Genomic DNA, 26,262 nt, shown 5'->3' on the forward strand with positions numbered 1-26,262 from the left:
AATTTTTACTCAATTCTAATTTGTTAAATTCAATTAATAATATCGCTTGTAATCTGTTGCCACAATTTTATTGATTAGATAAAGCATATTAATTTTTACAGTGTATAAATTAACATTAGTTTACATACATTTAAAGAGACAACAGTCTATCATAAATTAACATTAACCTAGATTAATAAACAAACAATTTACATTCGTAGCATGACAACTAATCTGAATTAATTGAAACAAATTTACTATAAAGTGAATACAAATCTCTACTATTGTTTTTAATCATACTGCACTATCTCTGTTATAGCTCATATTTTTACAAGCAATTTTGGAAAAAAGTGCCGTTCGAATACATCAAGAGACGATTCGTTTTTTCTCTGGAGCACAATCTAAGCATTGCAAGACTTCAACGATCATCTACATTTAATCTCTTTAGCAGAACTAGAAATATCATTTATGACTTTTCTTTGCTGTGCGCCAGTACAACGTGATGCAGAACCACAGATCCCAGTCAAATCAGACACAACTCGATGTCTAGAAACTTTGAATGCTGAAGACGTTGATGTTTTAGGTTTGATAGTGTTTATTTAGCCATTGTGTTAAGACCAGAAGTGCTGGGCCCAAAAGATGGACCCTGAAGAAACAGAAGTGGGATGAAGTGTGAAAACCTCACCACCATTTGGTAAATGTGTGAAGGTGTGCTCACCTATATAATACACGAGGAGACAAACGCACGGCATTAGAAGAGAAGACACAGAAAGGAAAAGTCATCGGCGGCTCGAACCAAGACAGCAGAAGACTTTGAAACAGTATTTCTGCATTATGAAAGCTCACTGAGCGAGGTGTTGATTTGATAAACTGATAAACTGAAGAGTGAAGCAAGGACAAAAGGACGTCTAGAAACATGCTGGGTGTGGAAATGTACCCGAGTTTGGCCCTGGGACCTCAGAGACTGAGCGACTGCTATTATAGAGGTAAGAGAGAGTTCAGATCTTGAAGAAAGCAGAAATGTGCATGCATTTAAATTAGTGAGGGTTTGCAGAGATTTAATGGAAGAAAGTGAGTTGATTACAGCGCAACAATCCTTCCAGAATGGGTTTTAACAGCGATGCCATAGAAGAACTGTTAAGAGACATTTCTTCTTAGTGTAAGAAATATAAAATTTCTACGTGGAACCAAAGATGCCAATAAAAATGTTTTATTTTTGGTGTTTAGAATAATTAAGTCTCAAATATTTAGCCCCGGTTTCACAGACAAGGCTTAAGCCTAAAATATACTGACGTTTATTTCTAAGGCACGTTTATAAAAGCTATAAATGTCCTAATTGCACTAAGGCCTGAGCCTGGCTTAATCTAAACCCTGTCTGTGAAAATATGACTTCTAGTTAAATTCCCAGACAGCAACATAGTGTCGGCCCAGATCCGGGCCACATCTGGATTCCACGGGTACCACACTATGGTACTGTCTGGGTAGAGATACGCAGTGCATTCGAAAACTTTTAAGAAATTTCCAGTATGTTTCAATGATAAAACACTCATCAAGTCATTATTTAACATGTGTCTTGACATTTAACACAGGTTCCAAAATAGGCAATGGAACCCCAAAACAGTTTCTTAAATAACATTTAGTTCACTTCAATATCTTCAATATGGAAATTAAAATGTGTGGACATTTCAAGAAAGAATTAAGTATACCTGTTGAGAGTGTGTCGACAGTCTATATATTAGAAAGGTTGAGCTCCAGAAAAATCACACTCTAAAAATGCTGGGTTGTTTTAACCCAACTTTGGGTCAAATATGGACAAACCCAAACATTGGGTTAAAAATTTAATTAAAAAATGTAACCCAATGGCTGGGTTTGTCCATATTTTACCCAAAGTTGGGTTAAAACAACCCAGCAATTTTTAGAGTGCAGTAATGAGTTGTTTTGAGAGGATTAGTTAGACATTTAAAAACAAAAGGGCAGGAATTAAAGGAGTAGTTCACTTTTAAAAACACTTTTGCTGATAATTTAGTCACCCCAATGTCATCCAAGATGTCCATTTCTTTCTTTCGTCAGTCGAAAAAAAATTAAGGTTTTTGATGAAAACATTCCAGGATTTTTCTCCATATAATGGACTTCAATGGGAACCAAACGGGTCAAGGTCCAAAAGACAGTTTCAGTGCAAACTGCGAACTGTTCAAAGGGCTTTAAACGATTCCAGACGACGAATAAGAGTCTTATCAAGCGAAACGATCGCTCATTTAAAAACAACAACAACAAAGTTTACGTTTTATAAGCTCAAATGGTGCGCGTTCGTTGAATGAACCAAATGACACGAAAAAAGATTCGTTCTTTTTGATGAACGAGTTCGAACAAGAGCGTCACGAACGCGCATCACAGAACAGAGTAAGGCAACCATTTGAGCTTATAAAACTTAAACTCTGTTATTTATTTTTTTAAATGAGCGATCGTTTCACTTGATAAGAGCCGTATTCTTCGTCTGGTGTCGTTTAAAGCCTTTTGAAGCTGCACTGAAACACTCATTTGGACCTTGAACCGTCTGGTTCCCATTGAAGTCCATTATATGGAGAAAAATCCTGGAATGTTTTCATCAAAAACCTTAATTTCTTTTCGACTGAAGAAAGAAAGACATGGACATCTTGGATGACATGGGGGTGAGTCAATTATCAGCTCCTTTAATAATCTAAAGAACCCTTTTCCACTATAAAGAATATTAAAAGTTAAATTCTAAGATACAGATATCACCCCCCATCTCTCCTATAGATCGTGAACCCGCAGCACATGTGCCGTTGTATCCCACCTCATGCGACATGGCGGCCCGTGGGCTTCCCGCTCGACTGCTGCCCCCTCCTGCCACTGCGGACACTCCTGGGACGCCACAGGATAAGGTCAAAATGGAGCTGGAGAACGCGTCCCTGTGGAAGCAGTTCAGCACAGTTGGCACTGAGATGATTGTAACTAAGAAGGGCAGGTGAGCACATTTTGAGTATATCCACCAGCAAACACTATGACACATTTGATCAGAGTGGTAAAATGCCATAACCTTTCTCATCCTCATCCTCTGTTCCTCAGGAGAATGTTTCCACAGCTGCGAATGAAGCTGTCAGGGCTGAACCCAACTCTGCGTTACATTCTTCTTTTAGACATCGTGCCTGTTGATTCCTCTCGCTATCGTTTCCAAGACAACAGCTGGCAGGTGGTTGGCGGCGCTGAGGCTCGGCTGCCAGACCGCGTCTTCATCCACCCCGACTCTCCCGCGACTGGAGAACACTGGCAGAATCGAAGCATCTCCTTCCACCGGGCCAAACTCACCAATAACACTCTGGACGCACAAGGATATGTGAGTAAAAAGCCACCGTTTTAAAATGACCTATAAAGTTATCGATTCTATTATACTACTATTTAAAATTTTGGTTTAACCCCTTAACTGTCACCCCCCTTTTTCAGAATGGGGGTTAAAATGCACTAGCCTATTCACACTTAAATGGTTGTAATTCAAGAATGCTTAGGAATATATACCCAAATTTGGTCTTGTTTTAAAGGAAACACTCAGCAGATTATTGCTGAAGTGAAAACACTTAAAAAAATGAAAGTATGAAAAAGTTATGGAAGTTTAAATTCACAGTAAATCAAATATACTGTATTATATATTTTATATAAAATATATATTTTACAAAATATTTTTACTCTAAAATTACTATAAAATCAAAGCCATAAATCTAACCAAGTTATGTTCCAAATTTGAAGTTGATATCACAAAAATTGAAGTTCCCATGAGATGTTGTTTAGGCGTAGTACCAAAAATAGCCACCGGGTGCCATTGAATTCCATTGAATTTAGTTGTATACATTCTGCCTTAACAAATTAATACATTTCTGCCCAAATATCAATTCCGTCACAAAATTTGGAACTTTGAGACTCAGACCTTTCTGACAATATGTGTTTTGTCAAGAATAGAAAAGGTTTTTATAATAAATTATGAAATATAACGATGCCCACAAGGGGAGGAGCCTGATAAAATAAGTACGGTTTCTATGGTAACGCAATGTTCAACTATAAAACGGTGTTCACAGGATGAATTCTGAGTTTATAAGCTTTCAGATGATACCTAATTTATGACAACTACTAAAATATGTGATATAATAAAAAAGGCGCTAAAAAAAATATATTATATTTTAGAGGATAATATATTATAATTTTTAGAGGATAATATTATTATATATTTGTATTTTTAATGAAAAATACTAGATTATGTTTTATTATGAACTTTTAGCATAAAAACAGAAGTTTCGAAGATTAAAAGTGGGTGCAAGTGACAAAGGTCAAAAGTGGGTGTGACAAAGGTCAGACCTGTTATGATGCAGATTTTTTGAGGTGCACTCTTGTCATAAATTCATCAATTACTCTTCCTACATAATTTGGAACACAAAACAGGGGTAGAATATTTATTTAGAAGTCTTAGACCTTTCCAACAATATATAATTTGTCATAATTAGATTAAGATTTAATAGAAATATAGTGAAGTAAAGTTAGGCGTTTCGGTACTGGGACGGTGACAGTTAAGGGGTTAAAAGTGTAATATGTCAATATGTAAGCAACAGAATACTTTGTTACAATACTTTTGAAACTTTCTATAATGTACATTGGCTCCAAAAACGATTTGAACACTTGAATGAATTTCATTGCATGGATAATAATAACTCATCTCTTCTGTGAGCACTTAACATAATAACATTTTTTTTTAAATCTTTCCTTTTCCTTTAAATACTTGCTTTTGTGTCTGAACTTTGAATTAGTTTGAGACTCCATTGTAAGTCACTTTGGATAAAAGCGTATGCTAAATGACTAAATGCAAACGTAATATGATATTTAACATAGATATCAGACCAGGTTTGTGAGAGGAAACAAATGACGCAAGACTTGACTCAAATCTAACTTCCCTTTTCTGAGTGACATTCACTAATATTTTTAAACTAAATGTGCGACTAACGTTTGGCAACCGCTGAGTTTTCTAATGTTTCTGTATTCATTATTGAACTGCTTATCTATTTTAACATTTTAATAAAGTGCCATTTGGTGGTTTAATATTATGTGACTTCAGTGCCCAAATTAAAATGTTAAAGTTCTAATTATAAAGTGTAATTTATGTTTTGTTTTGGGCATCGTGACTTCCGCTATACCACAACTGTAACAGTGATTTCCCACACTCTTTCTCCAAAAGATCATTCTCCATCCCCTACATCGATACCAGCCACGAGTGCATGTGATCGAGGCCCGTGATGTGCTGATGTGGGGAAGAGCCCAGCACTCTTTCACCTTCCCAGAAACACAGTTTATCACGGTCACTGCATACCAGAACAGCAAGGTGAAAGCAAAAATACATTTCTCCGATTAATATCAAATAATTTTAACACAATAAAAAAGCCACATATTGACTGTTTTCATGAAAAACATTTTTTTCGTATTTTCTCCTAGATCACTGAACTGAAAATAAACTCAAATCCTTTTGCAAAAGGTTTTAGAGAGAATGGCATGAACTGCAAGAAGTAGGTTAAACACCGATTATACACCAATATTAAATAATAATTCCCTAATAGTACACCTTTCGGTAACACTTTAGAATACGGTTCCTTTGTTAATGAATAACTACACTAGGAACAATAAGTAACGCCATATTAACAATCTAGTATCCAACCGATAAAAGATTTTAAAGGCCGATACCGATACAAATATTTTTGGGTTTTAAAATCCGATATTCCGATATATCGGCCGATATTTTATTTATTTATTTGAAACTGGACATGATAGTCAAAAATTTTGATATGCTTATTTGAGTTAAGAGAACAGATGGGGATGTTCTTTTAATCGTTATTCAAGCAATGGATGTCTCGTGACCAACTCAACGAGTGTTGCCAACAGGAACGATGTAGAGTGCCCTCTGGTGGACAAACTATAGAACTCCAACACTCATGACATGGTTCAAGCGTGTTTCGTCCGTTTTTATTTTATTTTTGAAATATTCATTTATCGGCCATAATAACTGCCGATACCGATAGTTTGGAAAATGCCTAATATCGGCCGATAATATCGGTCTGCCGATAAATCGGTCGGGCTCTACAAGTAAGTAATAGCGCACAGATGAAAGTGGTACTTCACTAGTGACCAATCAAGAACTACTATTTTTTTAATGCTTCCCAGAGAACAACTGAAAAAGTTTATTAACAATGTAGTAACTACTATTGACGAAAAATAAACTGTGATTAACGAACTCGTAAGTAATAGTGCGCAGATAATATACTTCTATGGGAATTGCTAATTGTTTGGATCCGTATTATAAAGTGAAGACCATGGGAACTAACTAGTAACGACTCAAGTTTTACTAAAGAAATTTTCTAAAAGTATACTAAAGTTCATAAAAAATCTCAAACGCTTGAGATGACTTTAGTGTTTGGTTGCACAAATCATGACTAGATCATGTAGTAACACTTGAGTCATTACTAGTTAGTTCCAATGATCTTCACTTTATAATACGGATCCAAATAATTTGTAATTCCCACATAAGTATCTTTCATCTGCGCACTATTACTTACTAATTCAAAATCAGAGTTTCTTTTTAGTTAATAGTAGTTACTAGATTGTTAATAAACTTTTTCAGTAGTTCTCTGGGAAGTATTAAAAAAATTGTTATTGATTAGTTAATAGTGAACTAACATTTCGTCTGTGGGCTATTACTTACTAGTTCGTTAATCAGAGTTTCTTGCTAGTTAATAATAGTTACTAGATTGTTAATATTGTGTTACTCATTAGTTCTTGTGTAGTTATTCATTAACGAAGGAACCGTATTCTAAAGTATTACCCACATTTCTTATTTAAAGGGTTAGTTCACCCCAAAATGAAAATTCTGTCAGTATTTACTCACCCTCATGTTGTTCCAACCCCGTAAGACGTTCGTTCATCTTCGGAACACAAATTAAGATATTAAAGATATTAAGATCGCTCCTGCATACAGTCCATAGGCTTCTTGAGGGACTGGCTCTTGCTGTCCTCGAAAAGTCATTAAAGACATCGTTAAAATAGTCCAAGTGACTACAGGGGCTCAATCTTAAGTTTATCAAACGACGAGAACACTTTTGTGCGCAAAACAACAACAAAAGTAACGACTTTATTTCAACTATTCGTTTATTTCTCCCTCTGCGCGAGTCAGGTTACTAGTTTAATAGCGTAAGCTTCTGTTATTGTACGTCACACGCATCACACACACATGACCAGCGTCGGCCAATAGTGAGCCTACGTGTGACGTAGCTTTACGCAATCACACTACGTTAACTGACTACAGGCCCATGGAGAAGGAAGTGAATAGTTGAAATAAAGTCGTTATTTTTGTTGTTTTTTTTGCGCACAAAAGTGTTCTCGTCGTTTGATAAACTTAAGATTGAGCCCCTGTAGTCACTTGGACTATTTTAACGATGTCTTTAATGACTTTTCGGGGACAGCAAGAGCCAGTCCCTCAAGAAGCCTATGGACTGTATGCAGGAGCGATCTTAATATCTTAAATATCTTAATTTGTGTTCCGAAGATGAACGAAGGTCTTACGGGGTTGGAACAACATGAGGGTGAGTAAATACTGACAGAATTTTCATTTTGGGGTGAACTAACCCTTTAAGACATCTGGACTGAGAGCGTAATATTTTTCTGTTGCTTTCCTCAGACAAAGAGATGCAAGGCTGAAGAGGAAAATTACATGCAATCAAGAGGAATCTTTGGATATTGGTGAGAATAATAATGTATTTACTTCAGAATCTAAAATCTTTCAAAACCAAGACACAACTGAAACATAAATAATCCATGAGATTTATTCTGTTCTCTTCACAAAAAAAAAAAAAAATACTTTCTTGGTTTCTCAAATATTGCTTTCCTGATTCCTTCTTTCAGAGTCATGTGACCCATGTGATTCCACTGAGCTCCTCCCACAATCAGTGGAACTCCCAAGCTCCGCCCTCTCCATTATAAACTCCACCCTCCCAATTGCAGACTCAGGTTTCCACACACAAGTACCATCCCTCACAGATCAGACAGTCTCTGACCAACCACTTGTCCTTGGACAATCATTCTTGACCTCTGAGATTCCCTCTTCAATGGAAAGTCATCCACAGACAACCCCTGAAAATAATGTGAACAACACACTGATGGATGGGTAAGTCTCTATGCTTATGTCTATCAAACACGTTCTCAATGTTTTTTGAGCAGGGTTAAGGATAGTCTACTTTTTGTTACAGGTCTGGTCAAATGATGGACCTTCCTGGATACACATCGACTTTCCCAACGGCTCATCTCAGCTCTTCATCACATGCCTCAGTGCCTTTGCATCAGTCACCTTCCATCTATTCCATGGTGTCCTCTTCACAAAACTCTGGCCTTGAGCTCCCCCAGCCCTCCACAATTGGATCGACACCCTCTATGTCCACATATTCCTCTTTACCTTCATCAGACTATCCTGGTCTAAATTCCTCTACGACCTCTCCCCCAGGCTCTTCGTACCCTCCCATCTCTCACTCCACCTCTCCACACCTTCTCTCCTCGTCTTCCTACCACTCTATTCTTCCAACAGACCAATCCCAAGACAACCTAAGTCCCCATACACCCACAAATCCACCTTTCCAAACTATCCCCGCCTCTTGTCAAGGTTCTGGGTTGACTATTGACCCTGGCCAAAATCAGGTGGACGATGGTGGATTGAGCTCATCCAATGAAACAACTCCTGCCATCCAAAACCCAACCCAAACAGCCTTTCCCTTCCCTCCAGTGCAGTCCTCAAATGACCCAGATCCAACATCCCCTCAATGTCAAAGTTTGCCCCAATCTGCCCTACCCTTCGAACCGGTGTCGCAGTGCAACCCTGATCAAATTCCCACCCCTTCTGACTCAAATATTACCCCAACTGCATTCCCCACCCCTAACTCTATGGCAAACCCATCAGCCTTCCCATTTCCCCCTTTTCAACAGATCCCCAACCTCAACATGAGTACCCCTGGATCTGCTCAAACTCCAACAACTTTTTCTATTCCAGTTTCCCAATCCTCAGGTCTGTGCACCATTTCAGCAATTCCAAACCCAATTTATTCCACTGGATCCTTCTCCTTTCCTTCCACCAATGTTATCCATCAAGGCCCCATGCAGTCGGTTTCCAACACACTGCACCATACCACAGCATACCCGGTCACCTCATTCCCAGCATCTCTGCCAAAACACCCTACTCATGGCCCTCTCCAAAATCCTGCACCAACATCATCTCACACCTCTTACTCCTTCCCAACTTCTGCTCAACATCCTCTTCAGAGTCTGACTCTGCCCTCGTCTAACTCCATCTATAGTGTCCCTGCGATCCCAAACCCAACCCAAATTCAATCTACCTTTACCCCGTCATACCCTAATCCCTCCTTCCCCCAAGTTGGAAACCCCACTCAAATCACCACCCAGTCCTTTCACCCAAGTACCCCTCAATTAAATCCCCCACTTCCAATCTCAAACCATCCACAATGTCCCACCTCATCAAACGCCTACCCTTCTGTAGCTCCAACTGAGATCGGCACCTTCTCACAGCTCAATTCTGCTGCCCCCTACCTGCCAGATATGGTACTGCACCCTTCCTTGCTCCCTCCTTTTGATCCCTCGCTCCCCACCCCTGCTCCCCCGTCCCTTTATAACGCTTTCCCTTCCTACTCACTCCGTCTTTGCCAGGATCCTCGATCCTCCCTGCATTTACCCCTCAGGCATATTTATAGACAGCCGCAGCATTCTCATGGTCAGGGGCCCTACTTTGACATTGGTGGAAGAGCAGTTTTCTGAAGATAAACAGAAAAATAACGTGTAAGGCAAGGATACTGCATCAGTCAATTACTTTGCTCTGAAGATGATGGAAGCACTAATGGGAGACCCACATCCCAAACATTGCAGTAGTTTAAAATGTAAAACTTATTGGTGCTTATGGTTGAAAAAGAAGATCTTAATTATGCTGCTCATAGTTAGAAGTACATTTTATCCTAACAAACGGTTGATGAAGTTCAATAAAGCTGTATATTTCAAGTTCTAATTTCTCTTTGTATTCTTAAATGACAAAATAAAGTTTGAATGAGTTTAACTGTATTTTTTATTATTATTTGTTTTTAAAATGTGTGTATACATCCAATACATATTCTATGGTGGTGGTCAGGTTTAAGTTTTAAACACTTAAAAGTTTGAATGTCATTGAGTTAAAGGAGTAGTTCACTTTAAAAAAAAACAAAAAAACTTGTGCTGATAATTTACTCACCCCCATGTCATCCAAGATGTCCATGTCATTCTTTCTTCAGTCGAAAAGAAATTAAGGTTTTTGATGAAAACATTCCAGGATTTTTCTCCATATAATGGACTTCAATGGGAACCAAACGGTTCAAGGTCCAAATGAGAGTTTCAGTGCAAACTGTTCAAAGGGCTTTAGACGATGAATAAGGGTCTTATCAAGCGAAACGATCGCTCATTTAAAAAATAAATAACAAAGTTTAAGTTTTATAAGTTCAAATGCTCGCCTTGCTCATTCATTTCGTTCGTTGAATGAACCAAATGACACGAAAAAAAGATTTCTTCATTTTGATAAACGAGTTTAAATAGGAGAGTCACGAACGAGCATCAGAGCAAGGTTTTTTTTTTTTAAATGAGCGATCGTTTCGCTTGATAAGACCCTTATTCATTGTCTGAAATCATTTAAAGCCCTCTGAACAGTTTGCACTGAAACTGTCTTTTGGACCTTGAACCGTTTGGTTCCCATTGAAGTCCATTATATGGAGAAAATCCTGGAATATTTTCATCAAAATCCTTATTTTCTTTTCGACTGAAGAAAGAAAGACATGGATGACATGGGTGTGAGTAAAGTATCAGCAAAAGTTTTTTTTAAAAGTGAACTACTCCTTTAAAATGACATACCAAAATGTGAAATCAGCTTGCATCCGCAAATGAATGCTGCAAAAACTTTCCTGTCCCCTGGATGTCCTTGCAAGGTAACCATAGATGTGCTTCATCACATTAACTATAGGCATTTCACACTAATATTCCTTACACTGTATACAGTATAAAGTCATTGCACATTAATTAATAAACATTACAACATAACAGTGCTTATTCCTGTCATGAAATGAAATATATTAGTGAATCTAATTTCATTGGCCAAATACCTGACCAATTATTGAATGAGGCAAACTGTTACCAGGTTAGTTTGCTTTTGCAGATGCTCTATTCATCAAATTGTAAAATCTTGGCAAAGAAATTTGGATAAGGCTGCTGCATTTTGCCTTACTTACATGCAATTGGCCGCAAATAGCGAAAGAAAGTAAAAGTATTACACATTAAAATTGTGAAATAACATGAAAGTGAGCATCTCATTTCAAAATAAAAACATATCTGTGAAAACAATCCAGTATTTTCACCATCAGCTCTGAGTGTCAGTCGCCTTCAGGGTTGATTCCAGTTCTGCACAACATTTGCTCATGTATGGTCAGGTGTTGAGAGCGTTAGGTACTCAGGAACAGTCATTAAAGTCCAGGTGATAATTACCTCAACCCCCTCCTTCATTTTCCCACCTCCACTGATTTCTCTTTCCTCCTTTTCCATTTGGTGATAGACAAAGAGAGGGTTTAAAATAAGGTTAGGTAAACAGTGCTACACAAGTAGCATGTCAAATGAGTACATATTAGATTGTTGTTCTTGAACTGACAAAGAGAGGAATTATGATTCTGATGTGGATTTTAATGCAATATATGTTACAAAGGTAAACTTTTTTTCTTTGGAATATTTTGGACTGAGGAATTGTGCATTTCGATTCTAATGCAATTATATATAGTAAGAACAGAAACATGCATTAAGAAATGGACAATTTTGATTTCATGCTCACTTCAATTCTAAATCATCATAAATGTCCACTAGAAGGCACTATTTTATATCCTAGATAGAAGGCTAACGTACCAAATGCATGGCAATCAGTCGAGTTAAGATGTATTAAAGGGATAATTGCTTTTGAAATTAATTTTTGGTATGTTTTATCTTACCTCAAGGGCATCCAAGATGTAGGTGTCTTTGTTTCCGCAGTATTTTCAGTTTGGATATTTTTAGGTCAAACCGTTCTTGTTTGTCAGTCATATAATGCAGGTCTATGGTCACCACCTCAAAGAGCATGCGCAGAGAAGTCAAAATTAAACATGATTTAATGACTCATAAATGGCGTAGGACACGAAACGAGCGGTTTGTGTGAGAAAACGTATTAAAACAATATTTATATCATTAAATATAAGCCACAAAGCACCCGCGCCCTCAGATCACTTGGACGTGGCTGTGGTTACAAGAGGCAAAAACGATATAAATACTGTTTGTTTTCTCACACAAACCGCTCGTTTCGTGTCTTAGGCCATCAATGTGTACTTACATTTACGAGTCATTAAATCATGTTTAATTTGGACTTCTCTGTGCATGCTCTTTGAGGTGGTGACCATAGACCTCCATTATATGACTGACAGACAAGAACGGTTTGACCTAAAAATATCAAAGTTGAAAATACTGCGGAAACAAAGACCCCTAAATCTTGGATGCCCTTGAGGTAAGATAAAACATATCAAAAAATAATTTCAAAGTGAACTATCCCTTTAAAAGTCTTTTGCCACTTGCCCTTTCCCCTGATTTTTCTCTCTTCTGAAGTTTTTCTATCTGGCCCCTGTGATCTTTTCTTTGAGTCTGCGACGGAGCTCCTGTCTGAGTAGATCTCTTTCCTTACGGATTCCCTGGAGCACAGTGCGGTTCTCCTGAGCCCTTCGCACCAGATATGGCAGTGTGTCGTCCACTGAGCCGTACGGCACTGACTTGTACACTGAGAAACCATGCTGGGCTGAGAAGATGAACGTGAGGGTTGACGGATGTTCCAGAGAGGCAAGGAAATTAATTAACTCAGAATACAATGAGACTCACCTAGAGTGAGAGAGACATGGTCACACATGCCCAGCAGCTGACCAAAACAGACAGAGTTTCCATCTCTGCGAAGCCCCAACTCTTCCATCCTGAAACAACATACTGATCAAAACACTGATCTTCTTTACAATGCTGAAAATGCCTTGTCAGTGGAATGACCCGTTTATGAGGGTGTACCGTGTCACCGCCCGTCTGACTGATTCTTCATTGTGAGTGGCCACAATGATCATATAGCGTTGTGGTTTTTCTGAAATGAGGTTCAGCATGATCTCCAGACATCCATTATAACTGCAAATACAATAAGACAATTAAAAAAACTGGCTGTAAAAGAACTTGAAAAACAAAAATTGCAAGGGGAAATTAATTGTAGCCTATAAGATAAAAAATAAAATAAAAAAATAAAAATTGTGGCACAAAGAGTAATATGGATCCAAAAAAAAAAAAAAAAAAAATCAGCAGTAAATAACTCATATATTTTCAGGTTATTTACTTTATACCCATTGGCAATTCTCAATGCTAATGTTTTTCCATTTTAGTTTACTTTAAAAAAAACGTTTGCTGATAATTTACTCACCCCCATGTCATCCAAGTTGTCCATGTCTTTCTTTCTTCAGTCAAAAAGAAATTAAGGTTTTTGATGAAAACATTCCAGGATTTTTCTCCATATAATGGAGTTCAATGGGAACCAAACAGTTCAAGGTCCAGTACAAACTGCAAACTGTTCAAAGGGCTTTAAACGATTCCAGACGATGAATAAGGGTCTTATCAAGCGAAACGATCGCTCATTTAAAAAAGAAATAACAAAGTTTAAGTTTCATGAGCTCAAATGATCGCCTTGCTCTGTTCTGCGTTGCAGGTTTGTGACACTCCAGTTCGAACTCGTTCATCAAAATTCATTCGATAAGACCCTTATTGATCGTCTGGAATCGTTTAAAGCCCTTTGAACAGTTTGCACTGAAACTCTCATTTGGACCTTGAACCGTTTGGTTCCCATTGAAGTCCATTATATGGAGAAAATCCTGGAATGTTTTCATCAAAAACCTTAATTTCTTTTCGACTGAAGAACGAAAGACATAGACATCTTGGATGACATGGGGGTGAGTAAATTATCAGCCAAAGTGTGATTTGGAGTCAAAGAATCACCTGTCGTTAGTGTGCTCCCATGATTCATGAATTGGATCTGTTCGCTCTTCTTTTAGGGCAAGTTTTCTCTCTTTGTCCATGTAAGCACCTCTGACGAGTTTAACCCCGATACAGAAACTCTGATCAATGGACGTCTGAATGGCATCAAGTAATAGATTCTTTGATTCCTGTGTGTGAAGAAAGAAGTATATCTGTAAAGACATAGATTATACAGATTTTTTTTTACTAAATAATGAAGGTTCGTGGCAACCTTAAGGTAGCACTGATATGTGTTCCAGATCCAGGCGCTTTCTTGGTTGAACTTCCTCATCATCGCCATGGTGATGAGTGACAGGGCAGGGTTCATGTAAGTGTACTCAGCATCCACCAGGACACGGACTTTATTAACACTTGCCTAAACACAGCGTGTGTAGTATGTTCAGTCATTCCCACCAGCATTATCTTTCTTTTAGCTTTAACATGTTAACTGGTGCGTTTACATTTGGGTACCTCTCCTATTTTGTTGAGTCTCTGAAGGCTGAATAGTAAGTGTGTGTTTTCACTCTCAGTCAGACCAGGAAAGGCGACTTCCTATCAGTAAAAAACATCTAAAGCAATGAGAAAGAAATACATAGCAGAGTACAGTAAGCTTGTGGTGTGCTACTGTACCTCTCCCTCCATGGCTCTCACAAGCAAGTTCAGATCATACTGTTCTGTCTTCAGCAGAGAAGTCAGCTTAACCTGAACAGGGTTTAATATAGTTAGCTTACTAATACTGATAGCAATTTCTAATAAGAAGAAATGTTATGCATCAAATCAGCATATTAGATCAGGAAGACTGGAGTAATGATGCTGAAAATAATAGAAAACAGTTGCTTTCAAATGTTATAATACTTCAAATTACTACTGTTCTGTATTTTTTTGTATTTTTGATTCAATAAATGCAGCCTTGGTGAGCATTATAGACTTCTTTCAAAAACATAAAAAACTTTATTATTCCAAATATTTGATTGGTGTATCAGACAAAGAACCTTAAAGGAGTAGTTCACTTTTAAAAAAAAACTTTTGCTGATAATTTACTCACCCCCATGTCATTCAAGATGTCCATGTCTTTCTTTCTTCAGTCGAAAAGAAATTAAGGTTTTTGATGAAAACATTCCAGGATTTTTCTCCAGATATAATGGACTTCAATGGGAACCAAACGGTTCAAGGTCCAAATTAGAGTTTCAGTGCAGCTTCAAAGGGCTTTAAACGATTCCAGATGATGAATAAGGGTCTTACCAAGCGAAACGATCACTCACTTCAAAAATAAATAACAAAGTTTAAGTTTTATAAGCACAGATGTTCACCTTGCTCTGTTCTGTGATGCGCGTTCGTGACTCTCCTGTTCGAACTCGTTCATCAAAATGAACAAATCTTTTTTCGAGTCATGACTCGACTGGTCCTAGTAAAGACCCTTGTTCATCGTCTAATGTCGTTTAAAGCCCTTTGAAGCTGCACTGAAACTCTAATTTGGACCTTGAACCGTTTGGTTCCCATTGAAGTCCATTATATGGAGAAAAATCCTGGAATGTTTTCATCAAAAACCTTAATTTCTATTCGACTGAAGAAAGAAAGACATGGACATCTTGGATGACATGGGGGTGAGTCAATTATCAGCAAAAGTTTTTTTTAAGAGTGAACTACTCCTTAAATTTTTGTTAATCTCAACGGATAAGAATCAATCTTTATACTGGGATGAGAGGAAACACCCACACACAGCTCAGGGCTGACTAGTGCTGTGATCTTCAGCTGCATCATGGGATTCTTACTCCAGCCATTAACGTGAGACATCAGGACACAATCCAGCATGGCTGCCAGGTTGTCTTCATACCGCTGTTCCCTGTAGATATAATGTGTGCCATGATCAAAAGTCAAACTCAGTACTTGCTGAGAATGAAATGTTTTACAAAAATATGCCCTCATAGAGGCAACAATACACTTGATCCACACTCAATGCTAAAGTGAGGTTATATTTTTATGGCAAATATGAATGTCTTACCCAGTGCTCTCTCCAAGGTCCTCTTCAATGGGGACGGCTAACATGGGGTGGAGCCCCAGCGAGCTCATCTTTTGCATGGAGTCTGCGATCTCACCTTCTGTTTCCCCGGCAACAAACTGAGCGTACACAGATGGGCGTATGACCATGGAGAAACCTCGCGAACCCAACACCGTCCTCGTAAAGGTCATTAGCTTTGCAAGACAAGAGATTACGAGAAATGTTACCATGAGTAGATGTTGTCCGTCTCCAGGAATATATGACCATAAGTACAATTTTAAACATCAATTACAAGTTATAATAACCTATATTCTAACCACTTCAATCATACTATGGGGCATATGTAGTCCATTCTAGACTACACCTGAATAGTGAGAACAAATATTGTGCGACAGGACTGAGAAAAAATTCACAAGTTTGTAATCATTGCCTAACATTGTTCATTATAGTTCTGCTTAACTATATCCCTGATGTTAACCCTCTGGTGGTCTTCGGTCATTTGTGACCGAAAAATTTTCTGTTTTGAAATTTTAAAAATCACAGCTTCATCGGAATGTTACGAAACTTTTATGGCATTGGGTATGTGAACACACAAAAAAAAATTGAGGTCATGATCTGAGCAGGCTAAGTGGTCGTAAAAAAAATAGTCACACTTGTGCTCTTCGGTCAAAAATGACCGACCATAGGAAATGAATGGGAAATTGTAAAAAAAATGAAAAATTGTGAATTTTTGTTTTTCAATTTTTTATAAGAAAGTTTTTGAGATTGTTTTAACTATATATTCAAATCCACCAAAAAAAAAAAAAATTGTTCATAAACAGATGGGGAATTCACATGCCTCTCCATAGAGAGCTGTACATGCCATCTAGTGGTTACACCATGATTCTACACTTTTTCTCTATACTGTAACCAGATGGTGCTAATTTTCTTCAAAATATATATATATATTTTTTTTTCTGAAGGCCTAGACTCTATATTAAACTAAAATACTGCATTAATATTTTTTTGAAAAAAATAATATATATATAGAAAAATATATATATTTTTCCATGGCAAAAATAAACCATAAATATTGCATAAATATTAATAAATTCAATGAAATTGTCTCAAAATACTAAATTATAAAGAATAAATATTATAGAACCAAAATAAATTGCATTGGTTTCACTGGGATGGAGAAAGTTTCATTTTTAGGTGTCCGGTCACTATTGACCGGGAAGATAACAAGTGTGACTCCGAAACAAAGAGCACCTGAGGGTTAACTAACTACATGACTTGTATTGTCTTATTATCCGGCACCATCTGTAGCTGCATATTAATGCCATATGTACATTATCATTCTGTGAAGCTACTTAGAAACTATGTATTGTGTAATGTGCTGAACAAACTGAGATTTAACTAGGAATTAAACTTCATTGGATTAACATTGATTCAGTAAGTGTGTTTCATAAGTGATGTCCTCACCTTACCACAGTTGTTAACCAGCACAGGGAACGAGCAAAGCCGGAAGACCCCGAGGGCTCGGATCAGCTCCCAGAAGCTCTTCACCTTGAATGCTTGAGGATCCTCAAAGGTCAGAAAGCCGGGTGAGGAGGGCTTACAGAGGTCAAGATCGTGTTTGGCCGTCAGGGACTGCGGGGAAGCCACGCTCTTGAGCCGCACACATATGAAACGACTCAACGCTGGAGGCCGAAGAAGAGAACACATCTCCACCGATCTGACAACTGAGAGGTTTTTTAATGAAACTTTTAAGGGGTGAACTATTGATCCCAGCCCAAATCTAATCTCAAGAGTCGCAGAGGAGGCACATTGCAGCAGAAATCCTTTAATATTGTGCAATTTCAATGCTTATTCAGTTTAGATGCGTTGTATGCCTGCATCTACCTATACAGACCAATACGATTTGGTTTCCACAGACAGACCTGGAAGCATATAAACATGGGAAAGAAGCAGAAAAAAATTCCCTTTAGTGCACAACTCTACCACTGAAACGGTCAGGAAATTTGGAAAAGGACTTCTCACCTGTTATTCTGGAAGCTAACACTAACATATGCAGGTTCTGTGCAAATTTCCAGTGCAGATAAACAGATAGGATGAGAGCGAATGAATGGGGCAGAGAGAGGGGAGGTTCGTTTTAGGCACGTTGGTTAATGACTGATGTGCCTCTTGAACTTTGGGACGTTAAGATCGAGGGGCGGATCAGCCTGATTTCATGAAAACGCATCACTATATCACACATTGTGCTTATCGTGCACATTATTGCGCACCCCACAACACAAATCCTACCCAAACATACAACACACACACACACACACATCATACCAAACCCATGTGTATATGCACGTGAAAACACCAGGGCTGGGTATTGAGACAAATTTCACAATTCGATTCGATTTCGATTCACAAGCTTGCAATTCGATTTGATTCAATATCGATTATTTTTGATATCAGTTACAATAAATGGCCATTTTTCTCAAGGGAATCAAATCTCTTAACTAATGCTGTAAACTATGGGAGTCTAGGTGTAGCCTACTAGGCATCATTATCCTAATATGAAGGTAATAATGAACTGTTTTGTAGCTATACAAACACTTAAATTACACTTTTATTTATTTTTATAATAAGAAGACTATATGAAATATAAACATTTAAATGGTGGCTATCATAAAAACTTGCCAGATTTATTCAAATATGCATTAAATATTGAAGAACATTAAGATTATAATGCTTATGTAATATGGTGTATATATTTAGCAAAATGCTCCTCTCTGGAGATATTTTTTTCTACAGTATCTGACTAACGAGTTTATGTGGGTTTTCTGAGGTAAATATAACGATATATGACATTGATTACAAACTGTTTAACTGACGTCTTTCCACGGTTGAAACGCTGATTGAGCGAATCAATGATGATACGGATTTCGATAAGTTGTACTCTATCTTTAACACACTTTCAGATGCTCATTCATGTTTATTTCGCGCTGTGACTGGTATTATTAAGCCGGAAGAGAGATCAGCGCTGCTGCTTCTCTTTAACTGCGCCAGAGCGATCTCACGCCACAGCGCCAAAACCTTATTTATGTTTTTGAATTTCGTAAGAAAATCGACGTAATTTGAAAATTGAGACTTTGTTTCATATCAATAGTAACAAAGGACAAAGATTATTGCGATTTTTTTTGGATGCGCGCAGCCGCGATACAATGTCCCATTCATTCAAATGAAACAGGATGACTAATCGATTCTTGAGATTTAAAAATCGATATCGGTTCGTAAAAATGAGAATCGATTAATATCGCGAAATCGATATTTATTACCCAGCCCTACACCATAAGTTGCATATAAATGATATATTATATAAATTAGAGCCAGACCGATTTAACGGCAGGCCGATATTAGGCATTTTCCAAACTATCGGTATCGGCAGTTATAATGGCCGATAAATTTCAAAAATAAAATAAAAACGGATGAAACACGTTTGAACCATGTCATGAGTGTTGAAGTTGTATAGTTTGTCCACCAGAAGGCACTCTACACCGTCCCTGTTGGGAACAACAGTGTATAACGCGTCACACATCCTGCTGATCCAGGTTGCAGGTAGCTTATAAGGTAATGTAGGGACTAATTATTATTTTATTTATCAGAACTTTAATATATTTTGATGTTCCTCTGTTCTATTGTGACAATAAAAGAAACAAGTTCTAACAAGGGAGATCTGTTAATGTTTTGTTGCGCGTTTCTGGGAAAGAAATAAAAAAATATCGGCCGATATATCGGATTTTAAAACCAACAAATATTTGTATCGGTATCAGCCTTCAAAATCCTTTATCGGTCAGGCTCTAATATAAATATATTAAATTTATAAATTTCACGATAAACACAACAGGTGCTATGACGCATTTACTGTGACCGGGTTGACGTTGTGCCCTAACTTTGTGAAATATGACAAAAATCAATAGCTACTTTTTAAATATTTGACTAGTTTAAGAAGTTTTGAATCAAATTTGATGATATACACTGATATAGAGAGTTAACTGGTTAACTACTTTTGAAGTCACAGCATATTTAATTCATATTTTGAAAACGCACCGACTGAATTAAAAGCATAATTATTAGGATACATAAAAAAAAAGAGATGCCGAATAAGGCGGCAGAAACGAGAAGCAAGGGAACCGAGCAGATGTCAGACAGACCTTGGATCTTGAGAAGGAGAGGGATGTGTTAGACAAAAGACTATAGACTTTGTCCTGAGCAGTCGATACTTACAAACAAGAGCAAAAAATTAACTTTAATGAAAACACTCAGAAAACCAGATGCGGAGGTCTTAATGCAATGTGACGTTAACATCAGTCCTCTCATTGTTTACCCGCAATATATTAATACACCTTTAGTCGATTTTTTTTATAAGAAGTTGGAAGCATTATCTGAAAGTGTCATTTAAGACTTTTTCTTCTGTTGCAGTGAATTGATTTGACCTTAGATGTGTTCCATTAGTAATTTTTTGTTTAGCGGTCACTGTGCTTACGGTCTTAAAATGGTTTATCATATGGCTTGACATTTTAGTAAATGTTTAAATGTTTATATAGGTCAAGAACTTTTATGTGGGACAGTGTCATACACAGAAAACGTGTTTGTTTGAACACCTGCTTTCAGAAAACAGATTTCCCACTAGGCCTGCCATGATCCTGAGTTTTGTGCTGTCCTGAGTCATTTTATTCTGTTGTATTCACGCTACTTGCAGTGTAAGCCTAAGTCGAAATTGAGATGAAAAGTCCAAATTACGACATTGTCAATTTGACTTTTAAATGTCATAATGATAGACGAAGTATGTCAAATTCAACTTAGATCATCGTTTTGAGTTCATCTCATAAATATGACTTCGTATGTCAATTACAATTTACAACAGCATCATTTTTTTCTTGTGTCAAAAATGCGCTTCCATAGACTGACGGGTGATTTTTTCAAGCAATGGTAGAGTAGTTTCTTCCATACTTCATGTTTGCTTTATCAAAGCAATGCAAATGAACGTTGTTAAGCAGGTTTCCAGATCATTTTTATCTGAAACGGTACACAAGATGCATGAAATCAATGCTCTAAGAATATCTGCACGTGAAATCCAGCCATTTCAATAGGAACCGCCACATTGACCAACATTAAACTGCTTGGCTTGAAAGTGAATTCTGTGTGAGCTGTGCTTCATATATAGCTACACTTATACAAGGGACCTAATGTGATGCTCTTAAAGGGACAGTTCACTTTGAAATTAAATTTTTGGTGTATTTCAGCTTACCTCAAGGGCATCCAAGATGTAGGTGTCTTTGTTTCCGCAGTAGTTTCAATTTTGCTATTTTTAGGTCAAACCGTTCTTGTCTATCAGTCATATAATGGAGGTCTATGGTCACCACCTCAAAGAGCATGCACAGAGAAGTCCAAATTAAACATGATTTAATGACTCGTAAATGCAAGTACACATTGATGGCCTAAGACACGAAACGAGCGGTTTGTGTGAGAAAACGAACAGTATTATTGTTTTTACCTCTTGTAACCACAACCACGTCCAAGTGACCTGAGGGCGCGGGCGCTTCGGCCTGTGGAAGCGCCGGAAGTGATCTCTCGCGCGTGTCCGTCACTCATTGTTTACGCAGAGATTTCTGAAGTGTCACCCTTTCACTGTTAAGGTCTAAACATATTTGGCTATACAGAGAGATCTGAATATAGAGATCACTTCCGGCGCTTGCGCAGACCGAAGCGCCCGCGCCTTCAGATCACTTGGACGTGGCTGTGGTTACAAGAGGTAAAAACTATATAAATACTGTTAGTTTTCTAACACAAACCGCTCGTTCCGTGTCGTAGGCCATCAATGTGTACTTACATTTACGAGTCATTAAATCATGTTTAATTTGGACTTCTCTGTGCATGCTCATTGAGGTGGTGACCATAGACCTCCATTATATGACTGACAGACAAGAACGGTTTGACCTAAAAATATTGAAAATACTGCGGAAACAAAGACACCTACATCTTGGATGCCCTTGAGGTAAGATAAAACATACCAAAAATGAATTTCAAAGTGAACTATCCCTTTAATTAAAGAAAATATTGTAGCAATAAACCAGTGCATGAGACTGAAATAAATGACTAACGGAAACTCTACTTCATTTTGACTGAATAATGTTTATTAATTCACCAGGTTGTAACACAAAAAACTTGATATTTCTTCCCAGCCCACTAAATTATCTCCATAATTGCTACTCCAGAACCCTTGACACCGTAATGGACACATGCTAATTGTGGTGCCACTTAATGCGTCAACAATAAAGGCGGGCTTATATATGTTTTGGTGTTATCCGCAACTAAAGCACGGCAAAACAGAGGGTAAGGCTGATGTAACGCAACAGATCTGGAGTTGGTGGATGAAGAGCAAAGCAGAGGAACCTGCAGTCTGGTTCTGGAATGAAGCCGTGTTTGAGCAGGTTGCACTGGGATCAGTATGAGCTCTGGTTCTGGTTCCTGTATCCTCCTCGCTGGTAGTTCTGTTTCTGCTGGTAACCACCTTTCTGATCTATAGCAGTGACAGAGAACAGAAACAGACGGCGATATTGAACTTCAGAAGTCATCCATGTGGGATCTAAAGCTGCTTTGAGTTTCTCAAGGAAGAACAAGAGATAGTGAGCAAGAAAAAGTAAAAGGGGCTTTAGAACAACCAGATGGAGAGTTGCCACTGCATTCATTGGTAAAGGTAGAAATGAGTGAACAGGTGAGTAAGATGAAGAGATGAATGAATGATTTAACATGTTCATAACCACCTCGTTGGTAACCACCTTGCTTCTGTTGGTAACCTCCCCTCTGGTCTCCAGCTGCATAGTGAAAAGTGTTTAGAGGACAAGCACTTTCACCCACAAAAGCACTTCAACACACACGTTTCAGCAAAATCGAACAGCAGCCGCGTCAAGAGACCACAAGTGACCAGTCTGAGTGTGTATGGACTGTCATTAGGGGTGTAACGGTACACAAGAGTCACGGTTCAGTGCGTACCTCGCTTTTGGGGTTAAAAAAGCAAAAGAAAAAAGCAACAACTAGGTTTCTTTTCATATATTTTTGTACAGTTTGTTCCAAATGGAGGAATTCAATGGCAGTTTTACCCTGAGGTAGTTGCTACAACAACATCCTTTAGTGTATTAAGTAGGTCTGCCAACTTTAGTCGTTTAGTCGTTTAGTCGACTAGTCGGTCGATGCCGTCTTGGTCGACTAGTTGCATTTTTTTTTTTTAACCAATAGAAAGAATTTTTCAATGATTTGCTCCTTGATATTTATTCATTTATAAGCAGTTATTTATTACTGTATTCTAAATATACTTAGCCTATGTTTGTCCCCGACTTTAAAAAGCTTTAATTTAGGCTATTTTTGTAACTGCGCCACAGTTTAGCGCACACACATAATACACTCGGGAACCGTCTGTGGCTGGCTGCGCTGCTGCTCGCGCTCGGTAAGGGATGCTGTATTCATTCAGTTAGAACGCTGCTTGTTTTGGCTTTAGTCGACAAAATGTCCAGGAAATCTAAATCTTTTGTCTGGCTGCATTTTAAAACAAAGACGACAAGACTGTGGAGGGAGGCGATCGCGTTGCTCCATTATGAGCGCGCAAGTCGCGCGCCTACATTTGAAATCGAACTTGAGCGCGCAAAAAACGTGAGCAGCCTTTTAACGGCTATATCATGCGGACTCAATAGATTGTGTTTTCTTAATGTTTTCGTTTTTATTTGTACACTTGACGCATTTGAAAATAGCCTAAATAATGCAACAAAACGAAAATAAACCTAGACGCGGTCCTCCTATTGATTGTTTTTAAGTTATTTGGGTTTTTTGTGTGTTGTTTTAAAACGCCTTGATCATCAGGACGAAAGTTAACCCATAGCTTTGAAAGTAAAGAAGAATATAAAGCCTGTATAAACGAGAGCTTTTGTTGGGATTTTTCAGTATGTGGCAGATAGCAGTTATATTTTTTGCAGCGTGTGGTGTGGTCAGGTGCGCGATTGTGACTGTTACTAGACAGAGCTCTTCACTTTTTGCAGTTAAAAAAAAAAATCACTTAATTTTCAAAGAATTGTATTATTATTATAGTTTTATTTATTTGTAATGTTTTTTTTTCGTTGTTGTTTTATAAATGCTCAATGACATTGTTTAAAAAATGTTTCATCAAAACATCACGTTTTTTTTTTTTTTTTAAGTCGACTAATCGTTGCGCAGGACTCGACTTTGGTCGACTAAGGATTTCTTTGGTTAAAAACAGCCCTAGTATTAAGCAGTAAATGTGCATTTCTGCTAAGGTCATTTTTCTAGGGCTGATATTTGTTTATTTGGTCATGATCAGCTACAAAACTAAAAAGCATCTTGTGTTATAAAAAAATAAATAGAATAATGAGAAATAAAACTTGAAGAGTTTAGTTTTTGCACTCCTGTAGTCTTCTGCCTAGCTCGAGTGATCGGCACATTTGGGTGATGTCCTCTATCCCCCATCTTTGTAACAGCAGAGATCAGCGTATGGACTACTAGCGAGCTCTTTCGTGTCTTCTGAACTCTTGTTTTGGGTTGGTGCGTCGATCATCTCTTCTTCTCATGCTCTTTTTTCTGTTGTGGCGGTTAGCAAACAGTCCAGAAAATCTTCTGGATTGTAGTGCGAGTGATCAGTCATCAAACTGTAAGCACCAAACTGTGACGATACCGTTACACCCCTAAATCGACATTCTTTCATGGTTGAGTGTTCAAATGGCTTCGTAAAGGATAATTACCTCTCTGGTAGCCTTGTTTCTGTTGGTAACCACCTTTCTGATCTGTGTGAGAGAAAGATGTTTAAGTCATGTGAAATTTATATATATATATATATATATATATATATATATATATATATATATATATATATATATACGTATATATATATAAAAAATCAAATGTTTCAACATATTTAATATATTTAAAAATGTTATTTATTTCTTTGATGGTGAAGCTGAATTTTTAGTATCATTAAAAATTCAGTATAATCAGTCTATTTAAATATATTTAATATATTTAAAGGCAGCCATTGTGAGCATAAGAGGCTTTTTTCAAAAACACAAACTAAATCTTAAATATTTATTAAACCTGAATAAACCCTATTTAAATTATATAATACATAAAATACCCATTAAATATTATAGCAGTTATATTAAAATAATAATAAAAAAACTTATATAAATCATCATTATAATTATCAGTAAATAATATATTATTTTTCTATTAATCATCGACTATTTTTACAAGTAGACCAATGATGGGAGTTTTTATTTACAAATAATTTTTTACAATAATCAGAGTAATTAAACCGTTCATTCCTGTTTAAATGCAATTTTCATAATTCGGATTATTTGCCAAGAAGTGTGGTTATTTTTACCGCCATTATTCGCATACCCCAAAGCACAAAATAAACAGTTACTGGCCAGTTTTAATCAACAAATCAAATGCAAAACACATTTCAGCGCTATGATAAACATGGCAAACATAGTGAATAACATAGGCGTACGCAACGTGGTTTGATGTGATTATTAATATACGATTATAGGACCTTATTTACAATAGTGTTGTGTTTACACAAGGTAAAGTTTAATCTCAGTATCTACAAAATCCCATTATAATCCTATTGAGGGTGCATGTAAATGTGTAGTTATTATTACCAATTAAATTATAATAAAATTACATTAAATTTAAAAAAATAAGCCATCACATTCCTTACATATGGTTATTTTAAAATGTACAAAACTAACATATAAAAAGATCTCTATATGACTGTGATCTTTAATCAAGTCTTGTTTTTCCTCGTGTACCTCTGTTGAAATATCCTCCATAGACGCCCTGTTTGAGGTCGAAGACACGCTCGTTGTTCTCCACCAAGCCGCCCAGTTTCTCGGCGAGCTGCAGGGCCATGTTCTGCAGGGATGTGGGCTCCGTCCTGTGCATCACCACTGTCTGAGTCGGCTGGTCTAGAGATGCCTGACAGACGAGACACAAACAAATAAAGCTACCAGTATGAATTAGAGCCCGATAAAGACCGATAAAGGATTTGATACCGAAGGCCGATACAAATATTTGTA

General features: G+C 37.4%; 3 protein-coding genes across 6 annotated transcripts in view; 1 reads left to right on the forward strand and 2 right to left on the reverse strand.

Annotated features, from left to right (window-relative positions):
- The first annotated feature begins 895 nt into the window (after window positions 1-895).
- On the forward strand, window positions 896-10,137 carry tbx6 (T-box transcription factor 6). Its single transcript, XM_039657712.2, has 8 exons — window positions 896-965; window positions 2,758-2,965; window positions 3,067-3,334; window positions 5,216-5,359; window positions 5,470-5,540; window positions 7,703-7,764; window positions 7,927-8,188; window positions 8,271-10,137. The coding sequence occupies exons 1-8, from the start codon at window positions 896-898 to the stop codon at window positions 9,838-9,840; spliced, it is 2,655 nt and encodes an 884-aa protein (XP_039513646.2). The 3' UTR covers window positions 9,841-10,137.
- prodh2 (proline dehydrogenase 2) lies at window positions 3,224-20,526 on the reverse strand. 2 transcript variants are annotated; one of them, XM_039657710.2, is made up of 11 exons: window positions 18,164-20,526; window positions 17,606-18,063; window positions 16,145-16,335; window positions 15,859-15,985; window positions 14,773-14,844; window positions 14,614-14,694; window positions 14,375-14,518; window positions 14,125-14,291; window positions 13,159-13,269; window positions 12,982-13,070; window positions 3,224-3,316 (listed from the first exon to the last, which is right to left on the reverse strand). In XM_039657710.2, the coding sequence occupies exons 2-11, from the start codon at window positions 17,846-17,848 to the stop codon at window positions 3,303-3,305; spliced, it is 1,239 nt and encodes a 412-aa protein (XP_039513644.2). In that variant the 5' UTR covers window positions 17,849-18,063; window positions 18,164-20,526; the 3' UTR covers window positions 3,224-3,302. The 2 variants fall into 2 exon arrangements, with proteins under 2 accessions (XP_039513644.2, XP_039513643.2); XM_039657709.2 differs by lacking the exon at window positions 3,224-3,316 and adding an exon at window positions 12,616-12,901 and having other exon boundaries at window positions 18,164-20,524.
- A 1,766-nt stretch (window positions 20,527-22,292) lies between these two features.
- Window positions 22,293-26,262, reverse strand: part of eif3c (eukaryotic translation initiation factor 3, subunit C) — a 29,455-nt gene continuing 25,485 nt past the window's right edge. For 2 of the 3 annotated variants that reach the window (XM_039657683.2, XM_089121786.1), the window contains exons 20-23: window positions 25,996-26,161; window positions 24,928-24,969; window positions 22,945-22,995; window positions 22,293-22,700 (exon numbers count right to left, since the gene is read on the reverse strand). In XM_039657683.2, the coding sequence (XP_039513617.1) occupies window positions 22,624-22,700; window positions 22,945-22,995; window positions 24,928-24,969; window positions 25,996-26,161 (336 nt within the window). In that variant the 3' untranslated portion in view covers window positions 22,293-22,623. The remainder of the gene's footprint in view (window positions 22,701-22,944; window positions 22,996-24,927; window positions 24,970-25,995; window positions 26,162-26,262) is intronic. The other variant, XM_039657684.2, reaches the window with a different exon arrangement.

Source organism: Pimephales promelas, chromosome 17 (genome assembly GCF_988280905.1).
Source record: "Pimephales promelas chromosome 17, fPimPro1.hap1.1, whole genome shotgun sequence".
Lineage (NCBI taxonomy): Eukaryota > Metazoa > Chordata > Actinopteri > Cypriniformes > Leuciscidae > Pimephales > Pimephales promelas.